The following is a 25,130-nucleotide window of genomic DNA, read 5'->3' on the forward strand; positions in this document are numbered from 1 at the left end:
GTATCAATATCCGTATAACATGTAGACGAAGTGGCGGAAATTATTGTCCATATGCATCTGTACGATATTCGTGAAGAGGTAGGTGTTGCATTTTTCATAGCAGAGAAATATGGTGTTAGTAAATATAAAAATGCGTTAACTGATTATGTATTTAATTTTTAAAAGCTTTCTACCTCAACATGCTCAATGTCTGATCTTTTCCCTTATATGAATGAATATGTTTAATTTAAGTCAACCACATTACTTACAACTATAAAAGTAATAATTGTGAAGTATTATTATAAAACTATGTATTTTTTTTGCAAAACTACATTGTACACTTTTGTTTAAAAAAAACCTCCATTGGATGAAATAATCACCAGGATTATGTACAGTTTTTGATATTATGCGGCAAGTTTTATATATGGGACCGATCTGCTATCATTATAGGTACTGGGACAATATTTTCTCCTGTACCGGTTTGTTTTGCTCACACTTTGTTGTCAATTTAACGGAACTATTTATGTCTGTTAAACATTTGAGAGGTCAATTTATCAATAATACCAGGTTAATCCACCATTTTCTACATAAAGATATGTAAAATACCAGTCAATTCAAAACTACAATATAATTGAAACATATGTTTATATCGGGTAATATGACCGTCAGCAGTCTTTGCACGTCATCTTGATGGTTAATTCGATATCATGTTAACTAATAAAAGCAACAGTAGTAAACCACTGTTCAAAAGTCCTAAGCCGATTTAGAGAAAAAAAATCAGATTATAAATCTAATACATCATTTATAAGAGACATTTTATGAACAATTGTGGATCGAACCTGGTTGTGTGGCTAGCCAAACCCCCTGCGTATATGGAAATGTTAAGATATACCGCTTAAACGACAACACTAAGTGACAGGACTATAGAACAAACAAACGTAAGAAAACTCAACACTTAAATAAATAATATAATATTACGTTGCAACATGTAAAACGCTTTAGTACACTTCTATTTTATATGCGTGTGTGAGTCTGTGTGCTTGTGTTGTGTGTTTTCGGTGTTCTTGTGGTCTTGTCTACTTAACGTTCAACACACGTCTGCATTTTTGAATTATTTTGTAGGTCAATATAATCATGCTTGATGTCCTTGTTTTTGTGCTCGCCATACACCATGTGAGTATTTATGATAAACAAATGTCTTAGAGAAACAGTTGATAATTCCAATGACGTTATATGTTAACTTTTATTTGACCATCATCAAAACACAACGTGTATACATGTTTAAGACCGTTTGATATTGTAGTTGTATCAAACAGTCCGTTTCTGTGTATGTTTGCGTTCCGTTTTGTTGCAGTTCAGTATTTCTGTTGTCCCTTAGTTTTCCTGTTTCGATTTCTTGTGTTTTCTCGGATTTAGTTTGGATCCGAGATTTGGTTCACTTTGTGGATTTATGAATATGAAACAGCAGTATGCTACTGCTGTCATGCCTTTATTTGATGACGGTCTGTATGGGATATATTTTATCGTTGCATAATTTTCTGTTCATAATATTGAAATTATTCGTAATCAATGTAACTTATACTGAAGGACACGATGTGCGAACACGGCTTTTCTAGTCAAAAAACATATCCTTCGGATTTCTATATATTCATTTAGACAGACGAAATATATAATCTTAAATAATGTTTTCTGAACATTGATATATTTATCACAAATCCAGGCTTAATATCATATGCACAATACGTGTGCTGTGTTTACAAGCGTCTCTACAGCGTGCCTCATTTGAAAACAATTCAGAGACCAAATGAGTTATAAAGTTGAAAAGCATTCATTACGTTGAAAATTTATTTTTATACGTAACCCTCTAAAACTCTCTACAACATATGACTTAACATCTAGTTGATAGATAAAATGTACGTTTACGAAAAGTAAAAAAATATCTGAAAGGAAGAATTTGCTTTTGGTGTAGTTTACGTTTCCTTGTTGTTATTGAAAGTTTACACACAATATAATCTTCAGGTGTAAAATATACAAAGCGTGCTATATGTTCACTACTGTGAATATAAACAATGCAATTTTCAATAGGAACTCCCTTTGCAACTAAAGCTGTGCCACTTTTTCAATGAAGTTTTGTAAAACAAAAATATTCTTTTTTAATCAAAGGGCAAACCAAAGGTCTGTGCGGCATATTTCAACGTTTATATGCTCAGAACTTATTCTAGTTAAAATATGACTAAAAATAAATAAATAAAACTAAAACCCTGTATTACCCCTACCTTCATTTTGGGTCTTTCTGAGAAGTCAAATATCACCGCTTCAGTGTGTTTTTTGTACTGTGATCATTTTAAAGTTATTTTCTCTATGAGATAAAAAAAATATATCTATGAATATGTTATCTCCCCGAAAGAGGTGTGGCTTGTGAAACAATTGTTTTTATGAATTGCAGCCTATATTCGTCCCATTTAAAATTTAGAAAATGTATTGACCATAATTTTTTTGCAGTACATAGAATTCGTTCGTTAAAATCAAATATGTCGCAACATACAAGTTGAGATATATAAACACCATTTAAATTAGCTTAATTTAAAGCCAGTTTAGCAGGGTAACCCTGTTAGGTGTACATACTGCGGTCGTCATTTTTTAGAGCTAAGATATCATCCAGATATCTGAAAATGTTATCAAATTATTTTTATCAGAAAGTTTTTTTAATGGTCTTTGCTTTTTTAAGTCATAACTTATAACTCGTAACAATACAGTGTACACATACGGTTGTCTAACTTATTTTTCTTTCCTAAAGCAGAACATGCTGCATATATATAAGAGATTGTAATCCTCCAGATTTTTGTCCAAACAGGGTCGTGAGCTTTTATAAGGTCAATTTTGAATTGTAAACAGTGCTGTGCCTTTCCAATGTTTTAAATTGTAAAGTTATGTGCCCTTCAAATATTTTGAATTGTTTTAGTTATCAAAGGTACCAGGATTCTAATTTAGTACGCCAGACGCGCGTTTTGTCTACTTTAAAAGACTCGTCAGTGACGCTAATATCAAAAAAGTTATAAAGCCAAACAAGTACAAAATTGAAGAGCATTGATGATCCGAAATTACAAAAAGTTGTGCCAAATACAGCTAATGTAATCTATGCCTGGGATAAGAATATCCTTAGTTTTTCGAAAAATTCAAAGTTTAGATCTCTATATTTGATCAGAAGCCATGTGTTGGTCTTGTTTGAATTCATTTATTGTCTTCATAGGGGTTGTCCCTGTATGTGTCAAATCACTTCGTATAAGCTACCTACTATTATGTTCTATAACATAGTACTTTACGTGTTTCATTTTCCATTCAAACATTGAAAACAATATTATGATTTTTTAAGCATCACATATTAAAGGGACATTAGTTGTTGTACTGATAACCATCGAATTTATGTTTTTTATGGATTCATAACATACTGTGATATTTCCGAGAATTATAAACGTTCCATCACAAACAGAATAAAACAGGTAATGAAATCGTATCAATATTGAGTACATATATAATGACTAGAAGCTATTTGTCTTTTATAATTATCAAGATAACATGCAATGATTATTGATAGTCATGTGACTCAAAAGATACATACTTATAATTTAGAAAAAGACACACAAAAGTTGGAACAGTGTAGTGAAATTTTTAAGTTGTGTTGAAAAATGAATGGCATGACCGAATCAGTCGAGGAAATGGTCGTCATTACAAAACTCGTTTCACTTTTCAATTTTGACATTCTTAATATTCTCTTTACTGAAAACGCTTATTACATACGAAACTCTTGTCCAAATAAAACTAAAAGAGTGCTTGCATACGCACTTAAACGATATCAATCATTGTGTTTCCAGACAAGAATATTTCTGCGAAGGTTATGAAAATTGAACCAAATTGGCTGCTAACGCAAATAACTAAGGTTTGAAACCCAAAATCATTCCAACGGTGTCTCTCCTTAATCTTAATAATCTACCTTTGCTGCAAAAACTGTGCCAGTTTTACTATGAAGTTTCGTGAAAAATTATATCCCAGAACGGAAATTTAATATGTACTACTATTTTATTCAAAGCTCAAAATATAGAGCTGTGCGGAATATTTTCCACATTTATATGCCCTGAACTTCTAAGATTTAAACTTCTACCTAATGCTAAACTTCCATCCCTCTTTTAGACCTCCTAAGAATAAAATTTTAGGTGCTACCAAGTTTTTGTCTATACTAGTAACATTCCCAAGTTATGTCTCTATGAGATGAAACACAGAAATCTGGAAACCAGTATGTTAGTATATAATAATATAATTAATAAATCTATGAATAGTATATATTTCCCAAAAAGAGGAGTGGATTGTGAAACCGCTGAATTTACAAAGTGAAACCTTTTATGATATTAGAATCATCTGATTGTGTCCTATCGTGACATTCTAAAATAAACTCATTATTTCCCCGAAAGTGACCTATCGCATAAGACTTTTCACAGTGTGTAAATGAACCAGTTTACCCTTCCGGTACACCAGTGTTCCCCAAGTTTGTGTCGGGGTTTGTTTTGACCAGTCTGTAGTTTTCTATGCTGTGTATTGTGTACTGTTGCTGAAAATCTTGCAGTGAATTAAGGTGCGTGGGAAGGTTCAGCAATTCTAAAGAATGAAAGTACAACAGCAAATAAAAAAATTAAAATGGATCTATTTTGGTATTTCTTAGAGAGTTGCAAAAATCGCTGATAGATTTTAGGTAAGGAACCCAATGATAATTTAGAAATTGTAAACCAACATGTACATCACTTTCAGATTCGAATAAACATTGATTATATTACTGCATCTAGTTATAAAAGGTAGAATCACTAAGATACTGAACTCCGGCGAAAAATCTTAAAGGAGAGTTCATAATCGAATGGCAATATATGTCAAACGAATGGATTCTACATGTAATATTCGTGACCTAGTACATGCATTTTTTTAATGTACAAAATGGTGGATTAAACCTGGTTTGATAGCAGCTAAACCTCTCACTCCATTATATTGACAACGATGTGTTAACAAAACAAATAGACATAACAGATGAAAATGTCAAACATAGGGGTACAGAAGTCAGCATTGTGGTATAATCATAATCTTATGTCGCTTATGTTAACTTGATCGACCATGAATTGATTGATTCTAACAATGAATCTGTTTCTTCAGTTTGTACTGAATTCATGTAAGTGCAGGGGTTCAAGATTAATGTTCATTATCATCGAACTAGGTTGTCAATTAAAATTATGAAATTTTGGAATCAATTGGCGGGAACGATAGATGCTGCAAAAGATGCTGAATAAAGACAACAGTAGTATAGCGCTGTTCAAAACTCGTAAATCTATGGACAAAAAACAAAATCGGGGCAACAAACTAAAACTGAGGGAAACGCATTAAATATAAGAGGATAACAACGACACAACATTAAAATGTAACACACACAGAAACGGACTAAGCATTAGACAAAATCCGATGAGAATAACAAATATAACATCAAAACCAAATACATGAATTTGGGATAAAAGGTACCATGACACGTCTTATAGTAATGGAAATTCACACTCAAATATTAGAGAAAACTAACGACACAACGGAAACACAACGTCAAAATGTTACACACAAAGAAACGAACTATGATATAACAATGGCCATTTACCTGACTTGGTACAGGACATTTTTAAAGAAAAAAAATGGTGGGTTGAACCTGGTTTTGTGGCATGCCAAACCTTGCACTTTAATGGCAATGTTAAATATAACATTAAAATGACAACATAATATTACAGGACTACAATACAAATAAATAGGAGAACGTATTCGACTAAGAAACACATTAATAATAGATAACAAAATACATCATGTTCAAAAATTCAATACACTTGGTCTCAGTAATGAATGTATTGTTTTCGTTTATATTTTTTTGTTAAATTCTTGTTTCAACTATCTAATTCACATTAAAATCTAAATTCATGATTAAATGCTCGACGTGTTTTGTTGTTTAAGGTTGCCAAACCTACAACAATCCACATATAAAGCTTTGATTGAGGGAGTTTTGGAAACGGGCTTGAAGAGACATGTATTGTCGAAATGCGCAACTGTGCAGGAAAATTGGTACCGTTAATGTTATTACTACCACTGGGTCGATGCCTATGCTAGTTGACGGTTAGTCCCTGAGGCTATCACCAGCACAATAGCCGGTACTTCGGTACTGGCATGAAAATACGGATTTTTTTGTGTTATTAAAATTTGCTGTTACAAAATGTTAAATTATTATAAATTAAGGAATGTATCTCCCTTATGCAAAGCTCTGATTCCTTTCACGGATTTGGTAAAACCTTTTGGACCTTTTGGATTATAGCTCTTCGTCTTTTATATAAGCTTTGGATTTCAAATATGTTGGCCACGAGCATCACTGAAGAGACATGTATTGTCGAAATGCGCATCTGGTGCAGGAAAATTGGTACCGTTAATGTTATTATTTGATTCATCATGAATATGGATTCTTTATTTTACGAAAGTTATATTAACATTGTCTATGTATAAAGTAAATACATATAAGTTAACAGTTATTATTAAATTGACCTAGGATTTTTTTTTAAGAAACCCTAAACATTATTTTCACCCTAAATTGAAAGTGCTTAACTATGGACAGGTAAAAAAATAATTGTAGAAATCACTATTGGTGTCAAAACATAAGGATATTCTAAATCATTATGGTAACAGTATCATTGTTGGATTTTCTTTGCAACTATCAAACAACTGTTAAATACTTTGATCGTCACAATTATTTTAAGAGAACCGAATGAATCAAGTGAACCAATTACGATATAAAAAGTTTAAAAAGTTTTAACCTCTTATTAACAAATCAATCATATACATCACAGGTTTTGGTATTTCTGCCTGCCTTAACATGAAATGGGTTGACGTGGAATTTGACCATAACCGGCAATATTTAAACGTTTTTTTTGCTTCTGTTAAAAGGTATCTTCAATGAAGCATATATATTACAAACAGCTGAACAGATATTGTCTTCCGTACTATGATTGTGAGCCAGGTAAGTGACATTTGTAAAAAGTAAAATCACAAACATAACAAAATCTGAGAAGTTGGTAAGGAAATGACAACATCAAAAGCTCAAACAAATCAATCGAATAAAATTGAGAATGGAAATGGGGAATGTGTCAAAGAGACAACAACCCGACCAAATAAAAAACAACAGCAGAGGGTCACCAACAGGTCTTCAATGTAGCGAGAAATTCCCGCACCCGGAGGCGTCCTTCAGCTGGCCCCTAAACAAATATATACTAGTCCAGTGATAATGAACGCCATACTAATTTCCAAATTGTACACAAGAAACTAAAATTAAAATAATACAAGACTAACAAAGGCCAGAGGCTCCTGACTTGGGACAGGCGCAAAAATGCGGCGGGGTTAAACAATCGAATGCATATCAACTCTTTTACGTTGGCTGGCGGCGTCTTTATAAAAATTGATAAATTTTTTTTTAATAATTTGTCAAAATGAAGTTGTTATTATGCTTTTTCACAAATATGATTGGACATTTTTCTCACTACAGCTTGTGCAAAATTGTCAGATTTTGTATAGATTATGTATGGAAAATCATTTTCTTGTGATAACAAAATTTGAAGATGAAATGAGTCTTATTTCATGCTTTCAGAATTTGTTTTCTTGCTAGAAACTAAAATAGGTGAATTCACAAAAAAATGTATTATTACAATTACTTTATCTGAGTTATTTGTACTTACTTTTTAAAAACAATTAATCAAAAACAAAATAGATGTTTATGAGAAAAAATTTGATGAAACACACAATTTTTTTATATTAACAACAAAAGATTTGCACATACTCTCACAACTTGCACATTTCATCAAAGACCAACAATATCTGCTACCTGAAGACCCCCGAGCCCCCATAATGAGTATATTTATTTGTAAACAAAGTGTTATTTGTAATATTGATTTTCTCTCTCTCTCTCTCTCTCTCTCTCTCTCTCTCTCTCTCTCTCTCTCTCTCTCTCTCTCTCTCTCTCTCTCTCTCTCTCTCATTTTTGTCCCTTATTTTATAGACAATGAAATACAACCATGTACAATGAACTCTACTCGTGATATATGTAGTCCTTGTGTTAGAGGAATGGTTCAGCCAGATCTTATATCATCCCCAGTAAACGGCGATACCAGTGTGACTGCATGTTTCAAACCAGAAACTGATTGTCTAGCGGAAGGTATAATCAAAAGTAAAGTTGTATTATTTGGTCAGAATTACACTTTTCAAGAATACATTATAGTGCAAGTTATGCATTTTGATATGAATTGCATAGTATCAGACGCTTTGAACTAACTTACGTATTTTTCTCCATTACTAGATGGAGTGTTTTGACTTAGGCCTGTTTAGCAGAAACACAATTTAACAATAAGTATATAAATGTTTGTGTGCAGCTTCCTACTTTATAAAAAAAAACATTTTGTAAAGTATCCACCGTTAGTTGAAATGTTTTCTTCTGCAAAAAAGAAGGATATATTGGTCAAATGGTAAAGCAACTCCTCATCAAAATTAAAATGATACAAAATTAGAATAATGTTTACCATAAATGATATGTCAGAGTTTATTTTGCCCGAAAGAAGCTATCCTTTTTCAAAACAGTATTTATCATATGTCTAGGCCTAGAGTAAATAAATATTTGTAAAGTATAATGATACCTTATAATTAATGTGAATTCTGTATTTCCGAAATGGTGATAGCCGGCTGATATGAATAAAATTATCAACTGCTTCCGGGTATTATCGTAGGTCTTTCCGTATCGTTATCGCATGGCATTCCGGCGTGACTCGGCAATTTCTGGAAAACACACTTTAATAGTACTTTTTCATTGAAAGGCATAACAAAATCAGATAAAAAAAACTGAATTTTGAAACAAGAAAATATATTGTACGAAATGTGAAACAAATGATACAATAAATGCAGTATTTACTCTACTAACTACTAAACGACCTACACCACATTGTACATAAACACTATTTACGTATACCATAATTAATATACAAATTAAAAAACAATATTAATTTTGCCGACTAGCCCGTCAAGTACGCTTGACGCCGGATTTCATTTTAAATATACAACATGTAATAAATATGATAAACATTGTTTAAGTAAACATTCACACATTTATTAATCATTGATCATTGACCACTTTACTTTAAAAAGATCCTCTCCGTACCAACGGCCCAGACACGCTCAGGAAAAACCAGAGATAAAACCATATAGTATTTGATGGTCATAAAAGCTCTGGAAACCTGTGTTCTACAGCAAAAATATCTTTCGACAGACCGTCTCATAGGGACAACATGAGAACTTTCTTTGATAATGAACTTTCATTCCCAATAAAAAAAAATATACACTGATAATCTATATAACATTTCAAATTCAGAAAATAAGAAATATACAATACGCCCACAGCTGTGCAATATTAAAACCTATTATCAAAAATGTAATTTGGATGTGTACGCTTCAAAGGACGGCAAGAAAGTGAGATACATTTACACGTATACCTTTTACCTGTAATCAATTTTGATTACAACAAAAACCTGATTGGACAATACCTTATTTACTAACCGTTAATACAGACATTTTCCCGCTATTACTAGTCGAAACGCGGGAAAATTCATGTATTTACTCTATGAACTACTAATCGACCTACACCACATTGGGCATAAACACTATGTACGTTTACCAAAATTAATATACAAATTAAAAAAACAATATTAATTTTGCCGACTTGCCCGTCAAGTACGCTAGAAAACTTACAAATATAGACGGAACCGGAAGGAATGAAAAACAAAAAATATTTACAACCCCAAATGCTTGGTAACTTGCAGCCTTTTTTCAGCTGAATCCACAACGTAACCATCCTTGCTACTGTCACTTTTCCAACGACCGTGTCGTTTTCATACCCTATCATTGACATCCGAATTTGCTGCAGCAGTAGCCCCACCTGACTGCATTAAATGCAATCGAAACTTCAGGTCTTTTGAAACTAGTTTCAGTCTAGAAATAATGCTTTCTCTGGCTGTAGTATAACTAAGCTTTTTGTTTTTATATATAAGTTTACAAATACTTTTAGAACGAAAAATAGGTCTAAACAGGAAAAAAATGATTCCAAATTGACACCTGAAAGATTTACATTTTTCAAAAACATCTCATATGGACAAGCAATGGTATCCCCCTTGGAAATTAAAACCTCATTACCATTACGATACTGGTCGGTCTTACTCTTTTCTATATACAAAATTAAATAATCTGATTTAACTTTAACATTTTTACACAATAGAGAACTAATGACTATGTGGTATGGGCTTTGCTCATTGTTGAAGGCCGTACGGTGACCTATAGTTGTTAATGTCTGTGTCCTTTTGGTCTTTTGTGGATAGTTGTCTCATTGGCAATCATACCACATCTTCTTTTTTATATAATCTCATCGTAACGCAAAAACCCAACAAAAGACAGCAAAATCATTGCTAAATCACGAACCACAAGTACATCTTGGCTATCTGAAAACATGCTGCACAATTGCAATAACATATCTAATGAAACAGGGTCCTTCTAGTGCTTCTTAACAGAAGCCACTCTCTTGGAAGATTCTTGTTATCAATGTAAATATGAATTTTTAGTTGGATCTGCAAAATTACTCATTTCATGCACTCATTTTATTCTATAAATCGCAGAATTAATAGTGTTACATGTAGCACCAGTGTCAAGCAAATAAGTTATGTATAAAGCTATATGAACCGGTTGTGCTGGTAAAGCTTGAAAACCATGTTTTTTAATAAATGTTTCCCAACGTTTAAATGCATAAAAGTACGATTTTGCTGTATTATTACTCCTAATGTTACAATATAACTGGACATATGTTCTGCACACTTGAAAAGTTCCGATTCCTCGTCTACTCCGGCTTCTTTCACATCTTCCTTAATGTTGTCTCTCAAATAGTGGGAGATATCATGGACATAATTGTGCAAATCATGATACAAGCATGAAATTTGGTATATGGGCAGACTAAATGATAATTTAAACAAATCAGCTGCTGGCCATAAAAAAAAACAATTTTTCAAGATGGCCACCGCTCATTTTGCAAATGGCGTCATATCGAATTTATTACATTTCGTAAATCTTTTTGAAAGCTGTGTAATAGGTATAATCTAATGTAAGTTTTGATTAAACTTAAATAACAATTCCTAAAGTACGAAAAAACAATACCTACATGAAGAAAAACAGGTGACTTCCGGTCCCAAAATGGCGACAAAACCTGGAAAATGTCAATTTTATCATTTCTTTCCACTTAACAAGAGATAGCAATGACTTTGTTAATTTCAAATGCATATATAGTGTTTTTAGAAAGACAGGTTGCATATCTTATAATTATCTGACAATTCCCAATACACAAACCTGTACACGGAAAGCCAGAACGGTATCATTTACAGTTACCAACACAGCTGAATTTCTTGCATCTGCATTTCAAAAAATAATGACACGAGAGAAGTTCATTTTGGTTTCCAATTGTCATTGGGTTTTTTCATTAACCCAAATCATGTGTTCATGACTTGGTACATGAACCTGTCGAATGCATTAATCCAAACATGTCCACCTTGATAGCTTCTCTGTTGGTGTGCTCCAGAAGATAAAGTCGTTTGTAAGGAAGCAGCCGCCTTATGATGCTATTCCGCCTACCAAAGGTAATGATAATGATTTTGTGGTAGGCGGGATAGCATCATAAGGCCGCTGCTTCCTTGCAAACGATTGTTATCGTGCCTCCTTAACAGCAAAAGGTGATGTTTCCGTACATAATACAAACAATTACTTTTTTGATTCCATGTCTGTGTCTTCATACAAAATCGGGCAAAATCGTCCGTTATATCTGAGAATACATCCAATGTCTGCCATTTTACCGCTATTACTAGTCGAAACCCGGGAAATTTCATTTACTCACAGTTATTAAAATATGTCTTGTTTGCTTTTCTTCTGTCGAATTATATGATGAAAAAAATAAAATATCCTTCTTTATTATGTTATGTTGATTTTTTCGTCAATATGAGAAATATTATACTGTTGTTTTTCTCATATGTTTATTCGTTAGGCGTCCGGCATCTTGAACCTATGAATTTCTACTTCGGAAACACTTGAAGGATTGATAGATTTAATTGTTATTGTTTTCTTGTTTTAACACATATGATAAAAAGATCATAAAATGCCGTTTGTCATATCAAATTTAGCCATAAATTTATATCAGCCCTCTTGCCGTCGGCTCTTATGCCGATATAATATATCTGGTATGAAAAATAGCATGTACTAACCTGATATTCTGATATCGAACTTAGATAACCTGATGATATGGCGCAACACGTATACCTTATCAGAGGGAAACACATTAAACATTGTCTCTTGTATCATAGAGGACGTTATGGATATACATGTGCGTGGAAAAACTGCGTAGTGTGCAGTGTAACGTTAAATCTACCAGTATTTTATTTAAGCAACGATTGGTCTCCCGTGTATATCTGGAAACATGCAAAAACATTTCTATGCACAAAAATAATACATGCGTAGCAGAATCACATCTTTTAGTTTTAGTTTTTTTACAGATATGACATACAAACGAATTTTGAAGAATGATGATAAAGGTTTTTGTGACAATCTGTACGGCTGCAAGTGCAAAACAACAGCATGCTTCTACGGAGATCCCTGCTTATGTGATGAAAAAAGAGGTGGCTGCCCACCTGGAACAACATTAAACGAGGCCGGAGGTATTTAATCAGTTGTACATTTGTATACTTAACGTTAAACTTGGTTTATCAGGCGAATTTTAAGCAACACGATTTCTCATCATATTGAAATGTTTAGAATTCACTTTGTTTTAATTGTGAGTTGTGTCATAAAACTGATTTAGGAGGTATAAGTATCTAAATATTTCGATGTCCACAGAAATGCGTCAAAAAATGTAAGAACATGACACAATGCAGCTTTATAGATTTAGCAAGATGTGGTATGAGTGCAAATGAGACAGCTCTCCACCCAAATAACAATTTATAAAAGTAAATTATTATAGGCTAAGGTACGGCATTCAACAAGGAGCCTTGTCTCACACCGAACAGCATATTATATGAAACTTAAAACAAGTTGTATGTAGTCATATTACTATATCATTAATTGAACATGTTGAATTTTTAGCAATTTAAGTTCAGGATGTTTGCCGATCTTGTTTTTGACTTATTATCAAAACGGCAAGTCCCTAATCAAATGGCAAAATCGAAAGCTCAAACAAATCAAACGACCAGATAACAACTGTCTTGTTCCTGACTTAGTACAGGCATTTTCAAATGTAGAATATGGTGGGTTTAACGTGGTTTTATTGCGCTAAACCTCTCACTTGATATCAATGCTATGTTGGACTTTCTTCTTTAAATATTTGTATGTCAGTTTTGGTCATGTAACTGTCTAATTGTATTCATTATACATCCTTGGTTTTCAAATATTTTGCTTTAAAGCATTCTAGAAGAAGAAAAATCTAGAAAGGAGCATCGGATACACGACATTAGTAAAGGGTTATTTTCAACATGGATATGTAGAGTTATTTTTCCGGGTTTGGCTATATTCATTAGTTAATGTTGGTTATATCCGCTCTTCAAAGATTTTTTGTTGTTTGATATTTTGAAATTCCTAATTGCCTCGAAAATCACTGAAGAACTATTTTTGTACCGTTAATGATATTCTATGTTTCGAACTTTTAAAATACCACACCATTTTCTGTAGTCTTCATAAAATTGTTCCACATTATTCGAAATCATTAAAACACCAATTACGTCTAGTGAATATGGCCAAAAGCTTATTCGAAACAATTTGTGTAACGGAATTGTTGCTTTAGTTTTAATAAAGACCATTTATAAAGACATACACATGAAAAAATTATCCATTGTATATGAACGCGTATTAGCTATATGTCCTAGATTTAACCTCCATGTAAAATCCTCTTAACTTTTAGAATGCATTCCCTGTCCAAATGGTACATATAAGAATGACAACGGTTGTGGTCCTTGTCGACATCTACAAAGGTTTGTTTATTAAAAATTTATAATTCAAATATTGTTAAATGTGGATTTGAATGGGCGTGCATTAGCATCCTATGATTAAATATGTTTCTGCTTGACATATATAAATTCAAGCATGTTATGCCTTTTATTGCTTACATATATTTCATTTGAACTGAGGTAGATCTTTGTTTCCTTTGCACCCATATCGCCTTAACTTTATAAAGCATGTTCTTGAGAGCATACAATGTCATAACTGGGTGGTCTGTCGTATATGTTTTTAACTATAACACTCGTTTTACAAATGTTGAGTATGCATCAATGAGTGAGCATGTTAGCTACCAATCTTTTGTGGGTCGTCCTCAAGCCTAACTCGCAATAAATATTACTTTGTTGGTTAACAGGATGCGAAAACGTTAACCAATGTTACTTTGTGGCATATTTCTAGTTTGCTCTACATATTGTACCAGGTATATAGGGTTTGACTAAGTCATGTTTGACATATCATCTCGTTGGATTCATTTCAGTAATCACATTGCCAAACCTACAACGCACAATACTCGTACAGTTAACACTTACATATCTTTACCAACACGTATGTATACTTCTAACATTTTGCATTCAGGTTTAAATTCATATATGAATTTTTGTGTGTTCATGTATATGCATGTGTCTGTTTTAATATATAAGTCGTGATTACCGGCATGCTGTTAACATATATAGTCGACTATTTTAAATTATTTCAACAATGAAACTAGAATGTTTATATGTTGATTTCCGTTTTTAGTTGCAAAAAGTATAATTGCATGTATTCTACTCTTATTAGAAATTTATATTATTGATAAATTATCATTCATAATTATAATAGAGGGACGAAAGATACCAACGGGACAGTCAAACTCATATATCGAAAATAAACTGACAACGCCATGGCTAAAAATGAAAAAGACAAACAAACAATTGTACACATAACACAACATAGAAAACTAAAGAATAAGCAACACAAACCCCAACAAAAACTAGGGTGACTGTTTTAAAACATTTTACTAATCATTTAACTGTTTTAATTCTACTAAACTTTTATAGTTTCTTTTATTCACATACATATATAATCATCTTTACAGCCGTTCATATTCATCCAAATAGACCCGAAGAAAATGACAATCTTTTGGTAATTTTGTAAGTATACATTTATTTTTACAATTTACTTTACACATAGTTCATGACAGTAAAAAAAAAAACAAGGATTTTCAACGATAAAAAAAATATGTCCATTATGAATGTGTATCGCAATATGTAGTCTATAAATGATTTTTTTTTTCTGTCTGCCTATTTTGATTTCCAATTGTGACGATTTCAGTTTTAAATCAAGACTATTAAATGGTGAAGTTGAAGTCATCACTTCGTAAATTTTACGGACGCCATAGCATTGTAAAACCAGATTCAATCAACCATTTCTACATTTAAAAATGCCTGTGCCAAGTCAGGAATATGACAACTGTTGTCCATTCGTTTGATGTTTTTTATCATTTGATTTTGCCATTTGAGTAAGGACTTTCCGTTTTGAATGTTCCTTGGAGTTCAGTATTTTTGTGATTTTACTTTTTTTGACACAGTGTTGTTGGTCATCTGGAATTTTGTGTTTGTATTCGCTAATGAAATCTCTTTTTTATTATTCCGGTTGTCTTTTTATACGTTCCTTCTCTGATCTGAGCGTCACTGATGAGTCTTATATATATAGACGAAATGCCCGTCGCGTATTAAATTATAATCCTGGTACTTTTGATAACTATTAACTTATATTGACCTTGTTTGCAGTATGATTGCTCTTGGCGTATTGACTGTACTATTTTCTATGGTAACTATAGCGATTTGCTTCAAAAGATCAGGATTTATGCTAACGGGGATCTGTTGGACACATGGTAAGTCAAATAGAAGTTTCATGGCACTGGTACATCTTTCTACATTGAATAGTTTTACAAATTACAGAACAGTAATTATATTTTGTAAACAAACAAGAAGTTTACGTTGAATAAATGAGTTCTTTGACAACTATTAGAAGCAAAGTTCTAAAATCATTAACTCATAAATCATTCAAAAAACATTTCCTTACACAATTTCATGCACTAAAATTTTTTATACAATATTTTTATCACATAGTTAACGAAGACGGAGTGTTTTACATTTCTATTTTTTTAATTCGATTTAAATTGATTGATTGAATCGATTGGATATTGATAAAAACAAATTCACAGTATTCACATATAAGATTAAAGAGATAAAATGTACAAACAATACACTATAACAGTCTCACAGAAGTAAAAACAATAAGTTGGTCTAGACTTTTTCTAAATGTTAAAGTATTTTTCTAATATAGTAGGAAGAGAGCAACATGACAACACAGATCGTATACAAATTGAACCTTTGGTTAAAGTGACAAATCAAGATGACAATGTCATAATTAGAAATGCAGAAGGTAGAATTTTAACCGATAATCCGGCAGGTGACGCTCGTCCTCAATATCTACTGTACTCATTTCAAAGCAGGCAACATGCCGATGTCATGTCTATTCCGTACGATTCTGGCTTTCATGCGCAAAATATCATAATTGCTGCAGGTAATAACAAATGGGACGATTGTAACAAGTCAAGGAATTCAAACTCAAATTATAACAACACATATCGTCAAACGTCAGAGCAGCAATTGACTGACGTTGATGAATTACCAAAATATACGAACACTAGTTCCACTAACGAAATGAAAATTGAAATGAAATGGAAAAACAAAATGCGGAAACCACTAGCAATTGATATACCAGTAAGGAACCCTAACGACAGTTTTAATGTTTCGGACACGTGTAGTCCAGTCACTACAGACTCTGAACCTCATACTCTTTGGACTGGTAGTTGTCGTCAAGGTATATAATTCTTATATGTATTATAAATTCTGTAAAACTGATGTACGAAATCTGTGATTTTACGTTTATTCGAAAATAACAATAGAAAATGTTAAGTTAACTCATTTATGGTACCTATTGTGTGTGTGTGGTTTTTTTTTAAATATGGGATGTACCTGAAAATGAGATTACATATAATCTAAATCATCTCACTCCTATAGTAAAAGTAGGCCGACATTGTTGATATCATTTGCTGTGCCGAAAATACGAGCGACATAAGATAATTGTATCTGTATATATAATATATGAAAGAGGTCAAAAGATGCTTTAAACAAACATTTGAAACAGTTTTAAGTGAAAAGCATTGTATATTTGAAGTGTATTTATATTTCAAGTCAGCCTTTTAAATACCGTTTCGATCCCTTACATCACTAAAGAGACATCCGGATCTGGTGTATAAAAAATATTAACACCTTATATTTGTGGCATAACATCGTGGCCACAAGTTAATTGTTTTCTGCTTAGTATTAAATTTATATTAAGATCCATTTTGTTACATCTTGTGATCAATTGTATTTGGCAATCGCCGATGACAGTCAGCAGGGTTAAAGAACATCAGTTGTTCGACCTGTTAGTCAAATGCGTTTTGTTTGAATATACTTCTTCACCTTTTTGGTCTTTTGGAAAATGTTGTTTGTGCTATATTTAGACCCTTCTACAACGAAATTTGATTTACATGCACACGTATAAAAATTGCGGTTTTTATCCAACGCATTTATAAGTTTAAACGTAGTTTTCAATTAAGACTCGTATATATATTTCAAGTCTTATATATGACATATTTAAACAACCTAATGATGAACTGCTGGTACAGATAAACTAACCAAATATTTTTATAGCAATTAATTTCACTTAATCAATGACTACTTTTTATATATTTACAGTGCATCAAAGTGATACCAGTGGCTATGAAAGTCAATGTAATGACGGTGAGTATATCCCTACGTAACATAATTAGCAAACCTTTGTGATTAAGATAATACTACAATGTTGACTACTGTCCCCGAATTATTGACATTGTTACCTATTATGCCTGTGTGTTTTGTTCACATATCGTTGTCAATAGAATGGAATTTTGTGCGACTGTCATACTAGTAAGAGGTTAAGCTAGCTATCAAACCAGATGTAATCCACCATTTTCGACGTAAGAAAATACCTCTACCAAGTCCGGAGTATGACAGTTGTTATCCATTCGTTTGATGTGTTTGGACTTTTGATTTTGCCATTTGAATAGGAACCTGTCCTTTTTTAATTTTCTTCGAAGTTCATTTGTTTTGTGAATTTACTATTTACATTAAATGTTGTTATTCGATATGATTAAGAGCAATGTTGTGTTTCAAATGGATATCTTATTACAAAGAACGGTATTTTAACCAATACGTTTTTTAACAAGACAATGCAATACTGTTTAATATCAAAAAAATATACATGCTACTAAAATAACTAATTTTCCTTTGTTAATATTTTATAGAAACTTTGCCTTCGACTTTTGCAGCATCGGGAGACTACATGTCTATGAATGTGTCTAGTAAGTATACGTAAGTATACTAGCTTCAAGTCTTGGCACATTTTGCATAGAACTATTTGCATTTCAAAATGAATAATACTGGCACATAATGTGTTCTGGCAAAATATAGAATGTTAATTAAGGGGGCTCGCAGGTATAAATCAACTTTTTTTCTAATATAGGGTTTTGCCAATATTTTCTATAAATTAACTTTATCCTATACCTAATAGAAAAAGAAAATAAAAATATGGGGTCACCGTTCATTTAAGCTCACAATCCGCCTCCGAAAGAAGCATTCATTTTTGTTAATGTCCTTTTCTTCTGTTGAACTAATAGGGGAAATATAGGTAATATCGAAATAAAAAAATAACCTAATTACAGAAATCGCATAAATTTTACAATTATTTAGTTTATCTACAGCTTATTTGAAAACAATAATAACAAATACAGGTCAAAAGTTCACCGATGTGTTAAAAAAGATATTTCAATTTTAATGTCAAAAAATGTTATTTGTGCTCCAAAGGGAGATAATTTGGAGCTTTTTCAATGATATAAACAGTTTTAAAGTCCTCTGGGGCCAAACCAAATCGATTAATTGGGTTGATTTTTGTACCATATCATTAAGTAGTAACTAAAAGTGTAATAAATAAAATTTATAATGAAAAAACAAATGTTTAATTCTATGCTGAAATTTTTGTACCCACGAGCCTCATTTTATTATTAACTGGGTAACATTTTTCTTGCTGCATCTCAATAATTGCTAAATGTATTTTGACATAACTTATACGGACACCAAACTTTCACAGACATATATCAACCAAATGTATACATTTACATAGTGTTCAGTCATTTGAAGTGTTAGCATATCCTGCTGAATATATGATATTCGATAAGCTACAAAGAAACAACAATGACCACAAGTAAAAAATTATAAACAACTACAACAACAAACAACAAACAATAACCACTGCATAACAGTATCTTGGACTTGGGACAGGCACATACAACATGTGCCGGGTCGTAAATAATCTAAACATAGACTCAACAAAATCGTAATTCATTAAGCAGTATATCCAACAAAGACAAATAAAACAAGAACAACTATGTTATTCAAATTGGCTGTTTACATAAATGTAGGATTGGCATATTAGACCAAACTGGAAAATGCTGCTTATAAAGTTCTCTTTCTGTCTCTTCTGATATAACTGCTATAAAGTGCATATTCGACGATCGTTGTTAAAGGCAACATCAGAGCACCGATGTTCGAATCTCAAAACATCATTTAAGGAGACAAACAAGAAACCGGTAAAAACTGAAACTCTAATAGATGGTAGCTCGGGATGTTGATATGGTAATCGTCATGACATTCAGTCAAATCGTCACGTTCGGGAATATGACACAATCAGTCATTTGATCCATATGGTTGCCTGAAAAACTTATGCTATGTCGATTTAAGTCGTTCGTCCTCATTACAATGTTGGAGCAGTTTTGTTTAAGGGGTCAGCTTAAAACATCACATTTCAACATATTATGAATCTGATTTTGTATCTTTTGAATCTGTAGATTTAAAATAGTTTTTTTTATGTCATTTCAGCACTAAACAGTAGTAACAATAATGAAACGATACTCAGTAATCTGGAAAACTTCAATTTTGGAATCAAAGGTCTTAATATGAACACTTTGAATAGCATGAGTGGTCAATCGGAAACAGAAATAAAACATTGTGGTCCGAATAGCATTGACAGTGGTGTGTCTCTAACATACAAACATCCAGATATATAAGACAAAACAAATATAAGTTAAACAGAAGGCACACATTAAGCCCTCTTTAATGCTAATTTGGTATGATTATTATCATACTCTTGGCAAATTAAGGTTTAATCTAATAACAGTATATGGAAACCAATTGTGCCCCTCTTCTTGTCGACTTGTTTCTTTATTATTATGAGGCTGACTTCATACAGAAACTTCTTGGGAAGAAAGATAAGAAGTTAGCAATACCCTTTAACTTTACTCTCCGCTAAATTGATAATGTTCTCTCACTAAATAATTCAAAATCTTTTGACTATGTTGAATGCATCTATCTAATCAAACTAGAGATAAAGGATACAACAGATATAGTTAAGTCAGCCTCATAGATTGACTAACATCTAGAAATTAACAAAGAGGGTCGGTTGAAAACAAAACTTTACGACAAAAGAAATGATTTCAGCTTTTGAATTGTGAACTTTCCATTTCTAAGTAGCAACATTCAAGCAGCACCTGCATACGGGGTGGGGTATATGTCTCCCAATTGATACGATATTCCCGTGCTTGTATTTCCTATCATGATTTTTGTCGAGCCTGCGACTTTTGTCGCAGAAAGCTCGACACAGGGATAGTGATCCGGCGGCCGCGGCTACGGCGGCGGCGTTAGTTTACTTCTTAAAAGCTTTATATTTTAGAAGGCAGAAGATCTGGATGCTTCATATTTTGTATACAGATGCCTCATGTTACGAAGATTTCATCAGTCACATGTCCAATGTCCTTGGCCTCATTTTCATGGTTCAGTTAAGTTTTTTTGTAATGTTAAATTCTCTCTTATTATAAGTAATAGAATAACTATATTTGGTATGTGCGTACCTTGCAAGGTCATCATGTCCGCCAGACAGTTTTCATTTGACCTCGACCTCATTTCATGGATCAGTGAACAAGGTTAAGTTTTGGTGGTCAAGTCCATATCTAAGATACTATAAGTAATAGGTCTAGTATATTCGGTGTATGGAAGGACTTTAAGCTGAACATGTCCAACTGACAGGTGTGATCTAACCTGGATCTCATTTTCATGGTTCAGTGGTTATAGTTAAATTTTTGTGTTTTGGTCTATTTTTCTTATACTGTATGCAATAGGTCTACTATATTTTTTGTATGAAAGGATTGTAAGTTGTACATGCCTGCCTGGAATGGTTCATCTGACTTTGACCTCATTTTTATGGTTCAGTGGTCAATGTTCAGTTTTCTTGGTGAGTGTTAAGTTGATGTGACAAGTTGTAATAAATCTTTATATTAAGAACTATCAACATAATATCAATGATTAGTAAAGAAGGCGAGACATTTCAGCGTGTGCACTCTTGTCTTTAATATAGGGTTGCTGCTCACAAGGAAGGTATTAAACCAAGAGTTTCAAATGGTGAAGTTGAAATCATCCCTTCGTACATTTTACGGACGCCATCACGAGTTGGTTGACCGTTATGGAATAACCGTTTCACAATTGATATTGGATATGTTCCTTACGTCGTAACTACAATCCCCTACCCTTTCATGATTGTGACCTACCGAATTAGACTATTTAGCGGATTTGTTATAAAAGCAGCAACACGACGGTTGCCACATGTGGAGCAGGATCTGCTTACCCTTCCGGAGCACCTAAGATCACCCCTAGTTTTTTGGTGGGGTTCGTGTTTCTTATTCGTTCGTTTTCTTTATTGTATCAGGTGTACTATTGTTTGTCTGATTGTCTTTTTCCTTTTTAAAATGGCGTTGTCAGTTTATTTTCAATCTATGAGTTTGACTGTCCTTCTAATATCTTTTATATCATATTGGTCGGACATTCCAAACGCGTGATTTTAATCTGAAATGAAATAACTACTTGCTATACAAAGGATGTGGTAAAAAGTTAATGTTAAAAGTTTATAAGTAAGCGAAACAAAATTGTATATGATATGTGCAATATTTGTTATAATTTAAATTTGTATGTTTTTATCTTTATCAACTGATGTGTTCATTAACAATGTGTTCATAAACAATGTGCTCATATATAATGTGTGTATAACTAATTTATTCATCCACAATGTTTTTTATAATATTTTGTAACTTTCAATGGCTGTTCTCTACTAATTTTTATTTAAACTAAAATCCATTTAACACATGATTGCAGACATACTTATAACGTGACGCTGACTTTCTGTGTCAATATAGAATGAACGCTTTAAATATGTATACATTTATTTTATATAAACATAAGATTAATGCTTTTAGTCAAACATGCCGTATTCTTTATCTTATTTTTAAACCGCAATATGATTGTATGCACACGGTTGATATTTGTATACTGATAAAACGTTACTCTTGTTCTTCAATCTAACATAAGAAGGTTATAACATATTCTTAAGATCTATTTTACACGATCTTTGACATCTTTGAATAAAAGTATCGAATATATGAATATTCGTTTCTTATTCTGAAAAAGTCTGCTTGATTTCCAAAAAAACTCATAGAACAAGGTGGTAATTATAAATATCCTTAACAATCATTCAATAAAATTGAAAATGGAAATTGGGAATGTTTTAAAAAGACAATAGTCCGACCATAGAACAGACAACAGCAGACAATCACAGGATATAACTTCAATGCAGCGATAAGTTCCTGCACCCGAGGCGTCCTTCAGATGGCCCCTAAACACACATATATACTAGTTTAGTGATAATGAACGCCATACTAAACTCCAAATTGTACACAAGAAACTAAATTAAAAATAATACAAGGCTAACAAAGGCCAGAGGCCAACATATATTTACATGCATGTTGGCTTTCTTTGATATCAAGTCGTCAGTACAACGGGTATTTAAGTTCGCTCTTCATGCATATGAAGTTCACTTGACATATAAACTTATTATAGGTACTAACAAAGGTTTTCAAACGTTTTGTTTCATTACCTAACTATCATTGGAAAAGATGAAAAAGAGAAAAGATCTTTCCTTAATCTTTCCTTTGCCAACAAAGGTCTCGATGGCGCTAACTTAGGCGATGTCATTCATCATAAATTAGTTCAATCGAAAATATCTTCTTATTTCAAAGACCAGTCTGTACCAATCATGTCTTATACCTATACCAAACCTATTGCAACTAAAGTTTTCAATTACAAACACGTTTTGCAGGATCTCAATATTGATGACTTAAAGTCTAAACCTCCTGATTGCATTTCTGCTAGTTCCAATTCACATATAATCCGGCTGACAACGTTAATACTGGTGACCTCAAAATTGTTAATAAAACTTCCGTACGAAATGTGTTATCGAAAGGTTTAAAATATCGTGAGCCTAAGTTCAATATTGGAAATACAACTTTAAAATTTTGATGGATTCAGAACGATTATGCCAGGCAATCGGCTAAGCGCGAGACGGAGGACGTAAACACTCTTTCCGAAACGATTAATGCAGTGAGGTCGTTGATACAAATCAGAATTAAGAAACTGAATGGATCTATCAATGCCTATGCTACGTCAACTTTAACGACCCTAATGTTGTAAAAAACTTATCCTGCCTTCATGACAAATATGTTGTTGTCCCCGCAGATAAAACCCCAAACAACATCGTTTTTGTGTGTAAACCTTATTACATTAAATGCTCGAATTATGTATTGACAAATCCCTTGCAAACTCAAAATATATCCCACGATACTTACCAAAGAGGAAATCCTGGATAATCATAATTCTGTTCTATGTTCCTTTGCAATTTCAACCAAAGATAATGAACTGGATCTTCCATCACTGTATTTGATACTTAACCTGCAAACGTGTCCTTATTAACAACGATATATTGCTGGGTCTTCCAAGTGCTCCACGTGTTGAAAACCCACGCACTTTAGCGTGACGTCCTTAGGACGTCGGTAAAAAACTTTTATTGTAACGTCATTCTTTTGTTGTTGTTACTCTATACCTAAATGTGGCTACTGCAATACAAATATATAGCTTACAACTTTTGTTTCCTTTACAATACCACGAAACCTCTTTCTAAGTTATTAACATCTACTTTATCAACAATCAAAGATGGACTTCAAAGTTATTGTGAAACTGCAAATTTTAGAGGTGGCGTGAATCAGATGTGGATACTTAAAAATTCCAAAAAATTATTTAGAGTACATACAATCTAACTCTCTTCCATCTTGTAATAGTATTAAAACATTTGACTTTTCTACACTTTACCCAAGTATTCCACATTCAAAATTAAGAGACAAATTGAAAGAGTTGGTATTGATTTCTTTCATTTACTAAAATGGCCAACGTAGATACAAGTATCTTGTCTTAGGACGTGATAAATCCTACTTTGTAAAGGATCACTCTGATTCAAACAAAACATTCTCTGAAACTGACAGATTCTGAAACTGAAGATGCTTGATTTCTTGATGGACAACATATTGTTACGTTCGGGGGACGTGTTTTTCAACAAACTATCGGCATTCCAATGGGACGAATTGTGCCCCTCGACTTGCCGACTTGTTTCTTTATTATTATAAGATTGACGTCATACAGGAACTTCTTACGAAGAAAGTGAGAAGTTAGCAATATCCTTTATCTGTACTTTTCGCTATATAGATGATGTTCATTCACTATATATTTAAATATTTGTTGAACGCATCTGTCCCATTGAACTAGAGATAAAGGATACACTAGATTTAGTTAAGTCGGCCTCATCTTTTGACTTAAATATAGAAATTGACAATAAGGATCGGTTGTAAACAAAACTTTACGACAAAAGAGATGATTTCAGCTTCCCAATTGTGAACTTTTCCATTTTTTAAGTAGCAACATTCC

General features: G+C 32.6%; 1 protein-coding gene across 4 annotated transcripts; it reads left to right on the top strand.

Moving 5' to 3' along the window:
• On the top strand, nucleotides 1-22,763 carry LOC143056636 (uncharacterized). 4 transcript variants are annotated; one of them, XM_076229791.1, is made up of 13 exons: nucleotides 1-78; nucleotides 1,102-1,152; nucleotides 6,982-7,054; nucleotides 8,087-8,242; nucleotides 12,654-12,815; nucleotides 14,051-14,120; nucleotides 14,624-14,691; nucleotides 15,221-15,275; nucleotides 15,915-16,018; nucleotides 16,474-17,013; nucleotides 17,937-17,981; nucleotides 18,524-18,580; nucleotides 20,154-22,763. In XM_076229791.1, the coding sequence occupies exons 1-13, from the start codon at nucleotides 52-54 to the stop codon at nucleotides 20,339-20,341; spliced, it is 1,596 nt and encodes a 531-aa protein (XP_076085906.1). In that variant the 5' UTR covers nucleotides 1-51; the 3' UTR covers nucleotides 20,342-22,763. The 4 variants fall into 4 exon arrangements, with proteins under 4 accessions (XP_076085906.1, XP_076085907.1, XP_076085908.1 ...); XM_076229792.1 differs by having other exon boundaries at nucleotides 18,548-18,580; XM_076229793.1 differs by having other exon boundaries at nucleotides 18,524-18,590; nucleotides 20,154-20,292.
• The last annotated feature ends 2,367 nt before the right edge of the window (nucleotides 22,764-25,130 follow it).

This window comes from Mytilus galloprovincialis, chromosome 13 (genome assembly GCF_965363235.1).
Source record: "Mytilus galloprovincialis chromosome 13, xbMytGall1.hap1.1, whole genome shotgun sequence".
NCBI lineage: Eukaryota > Metazoa > Mollusca > Bivalvia > Mytilida > Mytilidae > Mytilus > Mytilus galloprovincialis.

Bases quoted from the DNA above. Each gene is read 5' to 3' on its own strand.
- LOC143056636 (XM_076229791.1), top strand. From the start codon at position 52: ATGCATCTGTACGATATTCGTGAAGAG. The intron at 8,243-12,653 runs GTATAATCAAAA...GTTTTTTTACAG, and splicing joins AACTGATTGTCTAGCGGAAG to ATATGACATACAAACGAATT. The intron at 16,019-16,473 runs GTAAGTCAAATA...TTTCTAATATAG, and splicing joins GGGGATCTGTTGGACACATG to TAGGAAGAGAGCAACATGAC.